This window comes from Poromitra crassiceps, assembly GCF_964638095.1.
Source record: "Poromitra crassiceps genome assembly, chromosome: 23".
Taxonomy (NCBI): Eukaryota; Metazoa; Chordata; class Actinopteri; order Beryciformes; family Melamphaidae; genus Poromitra; species Poromitra crassiceps.
The window spans coordinates 16615300-16631369 of record NC_139639.1 but is presented as its reverse complement, the minus strand read 5'-3'; the positions used below and the strand labels follow the sequence as shown (position 1 = coordinate 16631369).

At 46.4% G+C, this 16070-nt stretch overlaps 1 protein-coding gene across 1 annotated transcript in view; it reads right to left on the bottom strand.

Annotated features, from left to right (window-relative positions):
* Nucleotides 1-205: 205 nt before the first annotated feature.
* The window catches only part of tnk2b (tyrosine kinase, non-receptor, 2b), a gene marked incomplete at its 5' end in the record, with an annotated part of 53103 nt that continues 37238 nt past the window's right edge, over nt 206-16070 (bottom strand). The window contains 13 exons of the mRNA XM_083659278.1: nt 206-337; nt 1139-1269; nt 2437-2532; nt 7525-8748; nt 8943-9376; nt 10282-10373; nt 10758-10952; nt 11214-11308; nt 11816-11962; nt 12156-12282; nt 13098-13217; nt 13512-13675; nt 14943-15095. Coding sequence (XP_083515404.1) covers nt 331-337; nt 1139-1269; nt 2437-2532; nt 7525-8748; nt 8943-9376; nt 10282-10373; nt 10758-10952; nt 11214-11308; nt 11816-11962; nt 12156-12282; nt 13098-13217; nt 13512-13675; nt 14943-15095 — 2985 coding nt within the window. The 3' untranslated portion in view covers nt 206-330. The remainder of the gene's footprint in view (nt 338-1138; nt 1270-2436; nt 2533-7524; nt 8749-8942; nt 9377-10281; nt 10374-10757; nt 10953-11213; nt 11309-11815; nt 11963-12155; nt 12283-13097; nt 13218-13511; nt 13676-14942; nt 15096-16070) is intronic.

Below are 16070 nucleotides of genomic sequence, written 5' to 3'. Positions count from 1 at the left end.
ATGGTGGAGTGTGCATATCATCTGCAGTTTCTTATCAAGTGCAAGTAGCTTGTAACTTCCACACCAGGGTCAAGTTTAACTTAAATCCTTTTTTGTTTTAATTTCCTTTTCTTTTTTTACCCTGGGCTAAATTCCTATATCCATGAAGAGTATGAACGGAGCCACGATGTACTTTGTTATCCCAGTTCATTCAAAATGTGCTTGATTCTTCTGTAATCACAATCTGTCTGGAGAGTCAAAATAGACGGGACAGGAGCAGCTTCCGCCTCTTCGGATGACACTGTGCTTGGGATGAGGTTCAGTTGAGAAGGCAGCAGCTGGAGATGTCTGTCACCGTCTGCCATATGAGGAAGATTGACTTTAGACAGAGACACTCATGAGCAAGAATCCCAGGAATCAGCCTAGAATCAGCCCAAATCAACTCGGGTGTACATTTGGATTGTCTTGTAAGAGATACTTTCTCTTTTGAGGATTTTCAAGCAAGGTACACCTTAAGTAGTTCATATATTCAAAACTATTTCCATAAAAATAGTTTTTTTTTGGCATAATAAAGAATAAAAAACGTTTTCATCCTAGCTGCCAAATGTGCGATTTAGCCTCGCCCAACTCTCATTACAGGAGCACAGCAGCATCATTGTTTTCTCATTGCATCACAGCCACCTGTCTCCTTGCTGTTTATGTCGGCTATTTACTTTTTCACTTAACTTCCATCATGCACATTTAGGGAGGGCGCACTTTCCAGCAGTTGAGGCTGGAGATGGCAACACTGACCTTATATCAGCATTTCGGGGCGAGTTCCTTATCGATTCAATTTTAATTTCTTGAAACAATGCCCAACCAAGTATTCAACAAGCATTATTTATTGTCACAATGATGAATAGCTTCAAGACAACAATGATGCCAAGATACAAGATTACATCCCTGGAAAGTTTTAGATGCATATTGGAGCCTCTGGGGGAGCTATAAGGAGTGCCAATGTTAAATCAATGATTCTGTCCGGGCAACAATGGATGGAACTTCAGTTGTTGGGCTAGATGGATAGCCATTAAAAACACATTATGATCCAATAAAACGCGTGGTTTTTGCTCGGGGAGCCATGACCTCAACATTATGGAAACACTGCAATACAATGTAATACCTCTGCCTGGTTGTGGAGCCATAGTTATCCAGCATCTGCGTGCTGGCTGCCTCCAGGTTCCAGTCACACATCTCCAGCAGCTTCAGACACTCTGTCCTGCTCTTCAGTCCCAGGCAGAACAGCTGCTCCACCTGCAGAGGCACCGGGGAGCCAGGGAGGGGCGGAGGAGTCATCAGTGAAACCAAGAAGGGAGCACAGCACTGTTGAAGGGTGGCCCAGTTGCATAGACTATTCTAATTCATCAAGACATTTTTTAATTAATAATTGACTGTTTAGTGTCCCGCTGTGTTCATGCACTTCATACTAGCATACAATAAGTTCAGGGTGGAGATATTATTTTCTGGTTAACCCATTGATACCTGATGCAGCATTTGTGTGTGTATCCCTTTAAGAGCGCGGTCTTAAAGGGATACGCACACAAATGAGGGATATACACGCAAATGCTGCATCAGGTATCAATGGGTTAAACCCCATTCACTTCTCATTTGTGAAGATGATCTTGCTGAACACAAAGTTCGCCGTTTCATAAACTTTTGTTAACCACAGACCTTATTTCATGCATTTAACCAAAAAGATCCCCATAAAATCCAAGAGTGAATGAGTGCATCTGGACATAGCATGTCCTTTAAACCTGGTGAAAGGTAATTAGAGCAAAGAACTCAAGCCAAGGCCTGAGCAGCCATACAGTATTAAATCTGGAAGGACCCGTGCACACTGCACAGTGCGGCTGTATCTTACATATTGTGTAGTACCTGACCACTGAAGGACCCGTGCACACTGTGGCTGTATCTTACATATTGTGTACCTGACCACTGAAGGCTGGAGTTCCCTTTCACTAATATACTTATCTCGAGGCACTGCACTTACGTCCCACTCTTAGGGCTCTTATTTTGACAAAGCGAAACAATAAAGTTCTCTTGATGCCCTTCTTACCTTGAGCCGGCGCAGCAGCACATCCTTTTTCCAGGTGGTTCGCTTTACTTGTGTAATATCTTTTTCTATTTTACGACCATGATGAAGCAAAAGGGCTGCAGAAATATAGTGAGTTCATTTCTGCGCTTTTTATTATTTGCCTTGTTTCTTCACATGTAACTTTCTTTTAATAATTCATGCCTGGCATGTTTATTGTTAATGAACTCGTAGTTCCTTTTTTGTTTATACTGTGCTGAATAAAAAGGGCAATATAAATGAGTGAGGTTTATTATGGTTTTAATGGACATTTTACACCCGGGTTTGATGGTTTTGGCTGCGGTGCGTAATGCGTATAGGCTTCCTGGTGTACTTGTGAATGTGGTTACCTTGAGGTAATGCACGGCTTTCTGGATGTTCCAGTTGTGGTTCTGGAGGGCTGTTTGGCACTCCTCTATCGTCACACCATGAACAGCCTCCTGCACCTGCATCACACAACAACATATCATCACACCATGAACCTCCTCCTGCACCTGCACCACACAACAACATATCATCACACCATGAACCTCCTCCTGCACCTGCATCACAACAACATATCATCACACCATGAACCTCCTCCTGCATCACAACAACATATCATCACACCATGAACCTCCTCCTGCACCACAACAACATATCATCACACCATGAACCTCCTCCTGCACCTGCACCACACAACAACATATCATCACACCATGAACCTCCTCCTGCACCTGCATCACAACAACATATCATCACACCATGAACCTCCTCCTGCATCACAACAACATATCATCACACCATGAACCTCCTCCTGCATCACAACAACATATCATCACACCATGAACCTCCTCCTGCATCACAACAACATATCATCACACCATGAACCTCCTCCTGCACCTGCATCACACAACATATCATCACACCATGAACCTCCTCCTGCACCTGCATCACAACAACATATCATCACACCATGAACCTCCTCCTGCACCTGCATCACACAACAACATATCATCACACCATGAACCTCCTCCTGCACCTGCATCACAACAACATATCATCACACCATGAACCTCCTCCTGCACCTGCACCTGCACCACACAACATATCATCACACCATGAACCTCCTCCTGCACCTGCATCACAACAACATATCATCACACCATGAACCTCCTCCTGCACCTGCATCACACAACAACATATCATCACACCATGAACCTCCTCCTGCACCTGCATCACAACAACATATCATCACACCATGAACCTCCTCCTGCACCTGCACCTGCACCACACAACATATCATCACACCATGAACCTCCTCCTGCACCTGCACCACAACAACATATCATCACACCATGAACCTCCTCCTGCACCTGCACCACAACAACATATCATCACACCATGAACCTCCTCCTGCACCTGCACCACAACAACATATCATCACACCATGAACCGCCTCCTGCACCACACAACATATCATCACACCATGAACCTCCTCCTGCACCTGCACCACAACAACATATCATCACACCATGAACCTCCTCCTGCACCTGTCCTGCATCACAACAACATAACATCACACCATGAACCGCCTCCTGCACCTGTCCTGCATCACAACAACATATCATCACACCATGAACCTCCTCCTGCACCTGCACCACAACAACACATCATCACACCATGAACCTCCTCCTGCACCTGCATCACAACAACATATCATCACACCATGAACCTCCTCCTGCACCTGCACCACACAACAACATATCATCACACCATGAACCTCCTCCTGCACCTGCACCACAACAACATATCATCACACCATGAACCTCCTCCTGCACCTGCATCACACAACAACATATCATCACACCATGAACCTCCTCCTGCACCTGCACCACACAACATATCATCACACCATGAACCTCCTCCTGCACCTGCATCACACAACATATCATCACACCATGAACCTCCTCCTGCACCTGCACCACAACAACATATCATCACACCATGAACCTCCTCCTGCACCTGCACCACAACAACATATCATCACACCATGAACCGCCTCCTGCACCACACAACATATCATCACACCATGAACCTCCTCCTGCACCTGCACCACAACAACATATCATCACACCATGAACCTCCTCCTGCACCTGCACCACAACAACATATCATCACACCATGAACCTCCTCCTGCACCTGTCCTGCATCACAACAACATAACATCACACCATGAACCGCCTCCTGCACCTGTCCTGCATCACAACAACATATCATCACACCATGAACCTCCTCCTGCACCTGCACCACAACAACACATCATCACACCATGAACCTCCTCCTGCACCTGCATCACAACAACATATCATCACACCATGAACCTCCTCCTGCACCTGCACCACACAACAACATATCATCACACCATGAACCTCCTCCTGCACCTGCACCACAACAACATATCATCACACCATGAACCTCCTCCTGCACCTGCATCACACAACAACATATCATCACACCATGAACCTCCTCCTGCACCTGCACCACAACAACATATCATCACACCATGAACCTCCTCCTGCACCTGCATCACACAACATATCATCACACCATGAACCTCCTCCTGCACCTGCATCACAACAACATATCATCACACCATGAACCTCCTCCTGCACCTGCATCACAACAACATATCATCACACCATGAACCTCCTCCTGCACCTGCATCACAACAACATATCATCACACCATGAACCTCCTCCTGCACCTGCACCACACCACAACAACATATCATCACACCATGAACCTCCTCCTCCTCCTGCACCTGCACCACAACAACATATCATCACACCATGAACCTCCTCCTGCACGACAACAACATATCATCACACCATGAACCTCCTCCTGCACGACAACAACATATCATCACACCATGAACCTCCTCCTGCACGACAACAACATATCATCACACCATGAACCTCCTCCTGCACGACAACAACATATCATCACACCATGAACCGCCTCCTGCATCACAACAACATATCATCACACCATGAACCTCCTCCTGCACCTGCATCACAACAACATATCATCACACCATGAACCACCTCCTGCTCCTGCACCACACCACAACAACATATCATCACACCATGAACCTCCTCCTGCACCTGCATCACACAACAACATATCATCACACCATGAACCTCCTCCTGCACCTGCACCACAACAACATATCATCACACCATGAACCTCCTCCTGCACCTGCACCACAACAACATAGATATCATCACACCATGAACCACCTCCTGCACCACACAACATATCGTCACCCCCCCTCATATTCCTCCTGTGCTGCCAATGTAAACATCAGCAGTCATTCATATGTATATCATATATCATTCATGACTGAATACATATACCACTATACATAACACTTCTACAGACTATCAAATAAAAACATTCTCATACTTGAATGAACAGATTGTTTTGTTTTCAGACTTGATGATGATATTATGAGAGCTCTACATTTAGCTACATCTGAAATGGCCAATGCTCTGGATCTCAGCGCAGAGTTTGAAGCTTCTTGTATTTGAACAGACTTTTCAAACAATCTTCTGTCTCTTCACAGATCCATTTGAAGCTTCCTCTAATTACTGTACGACAGCGATACTGTGAGATATACTGACACATTGTACCTGAGTGTGATGAGGCTGCACGCTGAACACAGACACTTGTAGATGACAAATCGTCTTAGTGTGGCTTCCCAGTAGCAATTATTTTCCACTTTGCTACTATTTGTTACCAATTTGTTGTTATTCTCTTCTGCCTATGGGAGTTAGAGTAATAAATGAATTTCCCACTGTGGGATCAGTTAAGTAAGAGTACTATTATCCTGTGTATGTATGCATGTGTGTGTGTGTGTGTGTGTGTGTGTGTGTGTGTGTGTGTGTGTGTGTGCGTGTGTGCATTGAATTCCTCTGTCCTATACTGTATGTGGCATCTCATATGTCTTCTTTGCCAAGTGTGTCGCTAGGTACTGCAGTCATGGATCTCAGCATCTGCTACCAAATGCCACATTCCTGGTCGATGCAGAGCCTTCGGTGAATCGCAGTGATTGTGATTCAAATTCAATAAGTTGAATCAAAGTCAAAATCGACAGGCCAGCACCAAGGAGCCAATCAAAACTGCAATTTGCGTCTTCAATTCAGATTTCAGCTCAAATGAAGATAGCCGTTGTCTCCAAAGAACACTGGCATGTTTCTGACTGAGTAGGTTGTGAGAAGTTGTCACCTTCTTGTGCCTTTTCGCTGTGAGAGAAAATGAAAGGCTACTAAATGGTTTCCACTTCCTATCTAACCTTCACAGAGACAATTAGTTTAACTCATCGGCTTTCACAAGTGTGCTCCCAGTCTTGAAATGATGTTTTCCTGTTACACATCAATCATAATTTGCTTTGCAATATTGAATTCCATTTGACTGAGGAAGTAATCAATACGCTTATGAAGTACAGCAAAAAATGCTGTGAATGTGTCAGTGTCACACACATTGCAAATGCCTCCCTCTTCCTCTCTGGCTCAGACACAGAAGTGCGTGCGCGCGGGCACACACACACACACACACACACACACACACACACGCGCGCGCGCGCGCACACACACACACACACACACACACACACACACACACACCTCGCTAAGAGACATAAGACAAACACTATGTTCTGTTGCCCCCTGGTGTTCAATAAAGGTAAATATAATATACATACATGTTTTCCAGATGTTTTTGTACCTGCAATAAATTAATTTAGTCTCGACAAAAGGAGTTTGTCAAATAAAGCACAAATAATATACATGTACGCACTGCACTGTGCTAAGTACAGTAGCTGTTATCATGCTTGGCTTTTAACAAGCCAGTGTTCAGCTATCATCCTCATAGTCTTCTCCAACTGAGCCTTCAGAATGACCCTGTTCATTGCCTCAGGCTCATATTTGAGCTCTGTGATAACAACATCCTCTTGTGCTAATAGAGACCACATGCTCTCGTAGATTGATTACACACTCGAGCGAGTGAGAGTGGGGAATTAAGAAAAGGACGTCTCTGTCTGGATTAACGGCAATACAATTTGTTCTAATTTACAAAAAGCAATCCAAGTAGAAAATAAGGATGGAAATAATAGATTTCAAAAAGCACCACGCTGCATGACTTTGACACCCATCATCATCAGAGGGAAGGAATGCAAAATTAACACTTTGATTCATTAAAAAAAGATATGTGTGAGATCATGTGCAAAATAAATCGGCATTGTTTTTCGGTGAAGCGAATGATGTCTTTCATCAGCTAATATTGACTTAAAAGGTAAAAAAACAAACAATCCATTTGAAGCAAGACAACTTCATCAGCCAAACATTGAAGAAAGACAAGCAATTCAAATAAATACCCGCAAGCTAATCTGTGCTTACCAGTTTGACCTTGTCAGCTGTGTTCCCTGCTCCCTCTGTCCTGGTGCAAGAAGCCAGCACTCCTGGTGCAGCCAGCGCCTCTGAACAGACCCGGGGGAGACTGACTGACATCTTCATCCCTGACCGCACCCCGCCCAGACTGCTGTTATTGTTGGAGGAGAAGTTAGCCTTCAGCTCGCCCGGCTGGACCAGCCCCAGTCCCTGGGCGTGTCCCTGGAGAGGCTGGCTGTTGACCACCATGGGTCTGACTGTAGCAGTGTTGGCTTGTCGTACGTGCCTTTCCTCTCCGCCGCTGACAGGCAAGCTCTCGGCCTCCCTGAAGAAGCGGTCGTAGCGGTCAAGGTATGGCGGCCTTTCGGGCAGGAGGTAATAGTGGGTGTTACTGACTTTACGCCCGTCGCGGACGATGGGGAGGATACAGGGGCCCTTGCCGGCAGGGTCCTTCCCCTGTGCCTGTGCTTGGATCACTTTGGGTGCAGCATATTTAGGATCTGAGGCAAAGCTGTGCGTAGTTGGCATGAGTTTACCTGGAGAGGTGGAGAGGTAGGCGCCGTGGGCGTGTGCAGAAGACGGGCAGGGGGCGAGGGGAGCTGGCATGGCGTTAGGGCTGACAGAGTATGCTCTCTGCTGGGTGGAGCTCACCACGAGGCCCATGGGGCTCGGGGTCCTGGAGCCAGGCTGGGACAAAGGGTCCCTCGGAGGGATCTGAGGGGGCCGGTCCTGGTCTGGGCCTGAAACATCCTCTGTGGTGCCAGTCGGTGTCGGGGACAGGGAGAGCTCCCCCGACCAGCGGGCAGATGTGTAGTCGCCTCTTTTTATGGGGCGAGGGGGAATGGGGACCCGGGGAGGGATCTGCGGCTTGTCCTCAGTCAAGGAGAGGATGATCTGCCGGTGCACGTCCTGCGTCTGGGGAGGTGAGGCTAAGGTCTGGGACGGGGAGGTTGACCCAGGAGCACCACCAGTGGGCACGTTGAGCCTTCTCATGCACTCTTGCTGGAGCTCTTGGAAGATCTCGGCGGACTGGGAGAAAGACGAAGAGGGAACCTGGCTCTGCTTGCAGGGGAGGAAGAGGTTGTCCTCCAGGCCCGGTCTGTCTGGACCACTGGACACAGGCGCCTCCCCCTCCAACTTCTGTCCAGAGGGGGGAGGCTCGTTTGGGTTATAGACAACATCACTCTGTTCCTCTACCTGCTGCACCTGCTCCATGCTGTTGATAGAGCTCACCTAATTTGGAAAGAGAAAGTTTTACTTGCATTGAAACATAGTCAAATTCACAGTTTGCCCATCTGAATGCATTTTACAACTTCACTAGAACCACTATGGTTCTGGTGATTGCAGAGCAGTAGATAAACATCCCTTTCCCGTCTCTTGGATATATTAAGGTGTGGTCGTATGTGTTCTATCACCTCCTACCGTACCTCCATATCATCTTCATCTTGGGCCACATCATCATAAGCCGGTGGTGGGGGTAGCGGTCGAGCATCCCAGTCAACCACCGGCGTGGGGTGGAGGGGGCGGGGCAACGACCGAGACGGACTCTGAGGTGGAGTCCGGTCCAGGAGATTCCCCGCTTCCAAAGCGAGCTTAGCCAGTAAGGGGATCTGGATTTCAACTACGGGGGAAGGGGAAGGCGTAGGCGGGGGGAACTCCTCCCCAAAGTCTATGAGTGACACTTCACTGTTGGTGGTGTGGCCCGAGCCCGAAGTCCGACCACCTCCCTGTTTGGAGGCGGAGACCCACGCGGCGGGTTTCAGTTTGAGGCCTCTGACTGAACCCGGTTTCCGTAGCGATAATCTCTTGAGTCCTGTCGAGGTCAGATCCTCATCTTCAGTTACAGGATCATAGCACGGCTCTGGAGACACAAACACAACATTTAAGTAAACGTTTAATTCCCTTAGTTGTTTGGCGATAATAGTGCAGAGTGATGGCGACGGGGCACTTTAAGAGCACTTTAGTCCACAAACACCAAACGACAAGACGCATGCCACTCGTCTCCAAAAGCCCTCCAGGTTCAAAGTTAGTCCTAGAATCCACAGCACGGACACTGCACACCTGTTAGAGGGGTGGAGGGGCGGGAGAGTGGGAGATGGGGGGATGCTAGGAAGTGAGAAATAACAACACCGAATCACCGCAAGAGGCAAAGGACGGAGGACAGGAAGCAAACGGAGGGAGAGAGGGATGAGAAGAGAGAGATGTACCTTTGAGGAGCGGAGCTAGGAGAGAACAGAGAGGGCAGGAGCAATGGATGAAGAGCTGCTGAGAGAGACCAGACTTACTCTTGACCCACACGGCTGGCTGAGGGGGGCGGCGAGGGGGATCCTCTGGAAATCAAATCAACAAACAAACAAAAATACCACCAGCGCAGCGGGAGAGAGAAATGGAGAGAAATAAAAAAGCAAATGAGAGCAGCAAAGAGAGTGAATTATTAGAAAGAAAGAAGCAACAAGTCAGGTTGTATTATGAAATCAAAGCTTTGCAAGCAAGAACCAGACACAAAGCGGCTCTGGTGTAACATCTACACTGACCCACTGACCCGACCGTGACTATTCAAGTGAAGCCATGCTTTGGCCCATAACACATGGCCATGCAATGACTACAGGAGACCTGATCAATGCTGCTACGGTAACTGAGCAAAGCTGAGATGGTGGCTACCTCACTGGTCCTACAAGAGTGGCCATTGTCTTTGTCAATCAAATGGGTCATCATGGGTCAAGCGGGACCCGGTGTAAAGTGTTTATTCACAGCTCTGCTACTCACTCTTAGACCGGCCTGGTAGCTGGGTGGGCCGAGTGCCACTGAGGTCGAAACCAAGAACGTCAGGAGGATCCATAGGATTGCCGAGGTACAAACTGGGGGGGAGAGAGAGACTTAAATAAACATCATTATACTGAGTCTAACCATGAGCCTGCTGTTATAGACCGTTTCAACTTGACAACATTCTAAATTGACCCTAGCTTATTTCCTGTTGCAGTGTTTGTTAATACTCGTAATAATCACTGACAGGAAATAAGCGAGGGGTGTAAACTGTTCCCTAGCAAAATAATTCCAGTGACGGTCTATACTACTGCAATGACCTGGTAGAAATGTCTAATAAAGTGCTACTGCCATCTATTGGTGAGTGTGTGTAACATTCTATTCCTCTAATCCAGCAAAACCTAATCCAACAAATGTTACAAGCCACATTGTAATTGGTTTGGTAAGAAAGAGAAGAATAAATAAAGGGTGGTGCTTACTCGTCGATCCTGTCAGCGAAGCCCCAGCAGCGGTGAGGGTCGCTGTCTCCGTGGCCCGTGTGGATGAAGCTGTTCTTGAGTGGCCGGCTGATGTCACGGGCCGACAGACCCGCGACCGATGTCACCACGTTTCTGGGGAACTGGCCCATCTTCTGGGTCCGCTTGTTCTGACCACGCCACCAGTAGTTCTCCGCCCTGGAAGATGGAGAGATCGAAAAGGATAAAAGTTACATAATACCTTATAAATCAAATAATTAAATTGTGATGATTGTTGTTAGAAATCTTACCTCATTTTTGTCAAAGTAGCTACTTTTTTGTGGTTGTTTGATTCAAATGGTAAATCAACAGTGAGCTGAGCAGACTGGTTTGGTACATCAACCCAATTAGGATGTATTGTTTATCTACTGTTCAAATAAATCTCTCAAATAACATACTGTACATAAGTACACCTCATACCTCCCCTCAATGATGGTGATGACATCATTGATCTGGATCAGGAGTTTGTCTGGCTCGTCAAAGTCCTGGAGGGCACACATGTCGGTGGGCATGGTCTGAAAAGGACAAACGCACACGCACATGCACACACACACAGACACACAGACACACACACACACAGACACACACACACACACACACACACACACACACACACACACACACACACACACACACACACACACACACACAGGCTTTTTTGTTGTTGTTGCTTTAAGTGAACTTGTTTGCTAGGGCCATGTTGTCAGCTTGTGTGTTCTGATGATATGTAATTGCCGTTGATGGCCTCGAGTGAGTTTCTCCTTTGGAATAGATCCACTAGGTGGAGCTGTAACTCAATTTATGTAAAGATGGATTGCTAGGGTTTCTCTGTGCAGTAAAGGTGTCCCAGTTGCACACTTGTTGGTTTTGCATCGTGGGCTTAATTGCATTGGAATGGAGGGGTTAAGACTCATTAAGATTACAGAGCATATCCTTATGGTTACAAACAAGGCTAGTGGAACCTGTGTTGAAGCCAAACACATTGAAAAAGCTGGACAGTGCCCCCTGTGGCTGTCCCCTACCTCGAGCAGGAACTCTCGCAGGGCGACGAAGGTGGGTCTGTCGTCTGACTTCTGAGCCCAGCACTGCTGCATGACATTATAAATGTCCTGGGGACAGTCCTCCGGCTTGGGGAGACGCTCGCCTTCCTTATCAATCTTATGCAGGATCTGAGAAAATGGGATGAAAAAAGAGGGTTACTGAAAAGTGGATTTGTAAGAGTGTGACCAGTTTGGTGATCATTTTTAAATGTGAGTTGTGTTAATGTAGGTACAATGTGCCTGTGTGTAGATACATGTATGTGTATATCTTTTTCTGAGACTGTGAGCTTGTGCGTGATTGTGTGTGCGTGCATGTGTGTACCTGGCTCCCATTCAGGCCCACCCAAGGCTCCTGGCCGTGTGTGAACATCTCCCAGAGAGTGACTCCAAACATCCATGTGTCGCTAGCATGGGAGAAGGTTCTGGTCTTCAGACTCTCCGGGGCACACCTACAGGAGGAGGAACAACAAACTATAACCTGGGTCACCTGTTAAGCCAATCATCTACCAGTCTGTCAAAGGGTGGCGAGGGAATGTATTTAGTCTCAACATGGCTACTAGGGCTGTGGCGATTCACTTATCTCCCGATTCGATACTATCACGATTCTTGGGTGCCGATTCGATTTATATTGCGATTCTTAAGTATTGCGATTCTACGATTATTGCGATTCGATATTACGATTTATTGCGATTTTTGTTTATTTCTTTCTTTTCTTTTTTCAGTTTGTTTGCTTTTTTACACTAGATTAGAACATGGGAAAAGTTTAATCATACACTACAGACTGTATATTATATATCATGAGTAGGGCTGGGCGATATAGTTAAAAACAGGGGCGGACTGGGATCATAATTCAGGCCGGGCATTAGATACCAAGCAGGCCAGGCCGATATGGGCCGACGCGCGTGAAATTTGGGCCGTTTGAAGCCAGATTTGGGCCGTTTGAAGTCCAATTTTACAATGAGATGCACCCACTTTAACCCTGAAGTGTAATTATTACTTCAGACTAACTAATAAAGTAATAAAACCACTAGTAAACCAGTAGGCGGCGCCTGGCCTGCTGTTCAGTGAGTGGCCTGACTGCAAGCACCCAAAAAAAAAAAAAAAAAAAAAAAAAAAAATTGCGATTATCGATTCTGGAATAAAAGATCGATCCAAAAAATCGTGACATTAAAAATCACGATACTTAGGTGAATCGATTTTTTCCCCCACCCCTAATGGCTACTCTCAAAAGAGATTAAAAGAAGAAGAAGAAACATGGACCCACCACGCGAAGGGGACCTTGCGGTGCTCCTGCATGACGTAGTGTTCGTGGTTGTTAGGCAGAGCCCTCATCAGGCCAAAGTCTCCAATCTTGACTCTGTGAGCTGACGCCAGGAGGATGTTCCTGAAGATTGAGATTGGGTCAGATTTCTAACACTTTTATGTACATTTTTAAACTAAACTTACAGTACTTAAAAATAAAGCAAATAGGTTTAGTTTAGAAAGCATTCTGAGCTCAAGCTGTCTAGACAAGTCTGCAAGACAAGAATCAACCAATCATGGCAAGCAAAAACAGTTGCCCCTCCCCCAGGCTCAGCCAGCCAAACAGCCTGTGCTGTAGATTTCTGAGTGGAGGCGGAGTGTTCCAAAATAAATGATTAAAGGTGCCAGAACTTGGTGAGAGATGAGTTAAGCCTACCTAGCTGCCAGGTCCCTGTGGATGAACCGCCTCTGCTCCAGGTAGGCCATGCCACAGGCCACCTGCACGGCGTACTGACACAGTGTGTGGATCAACACCGGGCCCTGAGGACGCACGCAGCGCAGGCGCTCCAGCAGAGAGCCCAGAGGTGCCAGCTCTGTCACCTGCAGCACGGGGAGACAGAGGCAGGGAGAGTGGGTGAAAAGAGGACATGTGGGTAGACTCAGTTCTCCATCTCTACTCGCTTCGCTCAACTAGAGAACTTGAGAACTTTCTCCCAGCTTTCGTTGTTAAAAAAGCTGGGTGGAGCCAATTAAGATTGCAGAACCAATCCAGAGTCTTTAGGGCGGCCCTTCGTGCAGAAGAGGCGGTGACATGCAGAAGGTGTGTGCTTGTAAACAGATAAAACTGAATCAAATAACTCGGGACATCCATTTTCAATGTTTTAAAAAGCTCTCTCCGTGTTACAAAGTGATTCTCTGTATCTCCAGTTTGTTTCACTATGGAGGATAACGGGGGGGGAAGGGCATCATTTACGGTAACATGACAAAGGGTTTGGCGGTTTGTCGTTCTCGCCGCCGTTCAAACCACTATTTTTGACAAGAAGTTCCCAGACGACTGGTAGGCGGAGATCTCCAACTGTCTGAGAGACGAGACTAAGATGTGGGTAGAAAGAAAGACGTAAAGAAGAGATAGAGAAAGAATAACAGCGTGACCCAAACACAATGGAGCCACGCCAATCCAAAATGGAGCCGAGGAAAGGAGCAGAAGGTTACAGTGGCAAGAAAAGAAGCAGACAGAAATGTCAGCCATTATTTTAGTCTCCATCTACTTGCTTCCCTCCCTTCCTCTCTCCTTTCCTTCTTCCATCGCTCTCTCTGGTCTGGACAAAAGGCTGTGAGACGTCTCACCTGATTTTAACAGACTGCAAAGACACACGAGCTCAGAGTGCTTGAATGCGGCATTTGCACTGTGGGCACTGTGTAATTCATCACATTTGAATTTTAGTTACAATTTTGGCTTCCCACAATTATGAAAACAAGACAATTGAGATAAAACGAATGTTTTTATATTATTGATTTTAGTTAGCCTATATACTTTTATTTTCATTTTTTCTTCTTCTCATTCTCAATTCAATTATATTTAAAGTTCAAAGAAATCCAGTATTAAAAGAAATCTTTTCAAATTCAATAATGATGTTGCAAAAGTCAATGAGTTAAATAATCGTGATCTCAATATCAGTCAAAATAATCGTGATTATGATTTTTGCCACAATTGAGCAGCCCTGGTGTATGTGTGTGTGTGTGTGTGGGAAGTGTCAGCAACAAAGTAAGGCGAAAGCAAGGATACTAGTGGCTGATGTGTGCCCCTGCATGTGTCTTAATGGGTCTCTAATACATATCCCTCTGTATGTTTGCGTGTGTCCACTACCATCTTCATGGGGTGTGTGAGCACCACACCATAGAGGCGGATGAGGTTCTGGTGGTCCAGGGAGTGCATGGCGTTGACCTCACAGATGAAGTCATCCAGAGCGTCCGGCTGGCTCAGCACGTCCGTCTTCAGACACTTCACAGCTACGTTCAACTGGAAGATCAGAGTGTGACAATACACAGCATACCGTCTTGAATGACCCGAAAGAAACAAATGACCCTAGAGACTGTAGGCACTAAGATAAACCATATTAACCACACAAGCAAAACTCTATTTTACTTCAAAAAAAATTATTAATTTTTTTATCATGCAATCCCCCCCCACCCCCGAAAAGGCGACCCGACTGACCAGAGGTGACACTAGTGCAGCGACCAGGACACATAGCCCTAATCCGGCTTCCCACCTCCAGACACGGCCAATTGTGTCTGTATGGATGCCCGACCAAGCCGGAAGTGACACAGGGGCTTGAACCTGCGACCCTTGTGTTGGTGGGCAGTGAATCTACCACAGGGGCTTGAACCTCCGACCCTTGTGTTGGTGGGCAGTGAATCTACCCGGAAGCCCCAACTCTGATGCTGAGAGCGCTTTTTGTCTTTTCTTTGCACGCTTCTTTTAATGCCTCAAATTGATAAAGGTTTTGGGGGCCAACCAATCGCAAGAAAGATGTGGGCTTTCATACGTAGGCTTCGTATGTAGGCAGCTGACAGCAACAGAACGGAGAAAGCACTTGTTGCAATACTTGGTTGAATAGTTGGTGGTAGTTGTTGTTGGCAAATTCTAAGAAACTCTGATTGTAAAGGTGAAATCACAATGATTGGCTACATTGTGTTGTTTCTGATAAGAGTTTAAGAGTTGCTTTGCTGATAGTGGCAGAGCTACTGCAGCTATTTTAAAACAAAGTGTGTCTCATCATGCACCCTACTTTCTCATATTACTGTATCAGCACAAAATGTGGACGACCAGCACATTTGCTACGAAACAAAAGTGGAACACGCACCAAGTATTTGATATAATATATCTCCACCATGTGAAAATAGGGTTCCTTTTCCTCCGGGGTTATGGTTTTAAATGAATGTTTTCCTGCTGGTTAGAAAACTAAATCAATCTGTTGGGCACAGCGCCAAAATG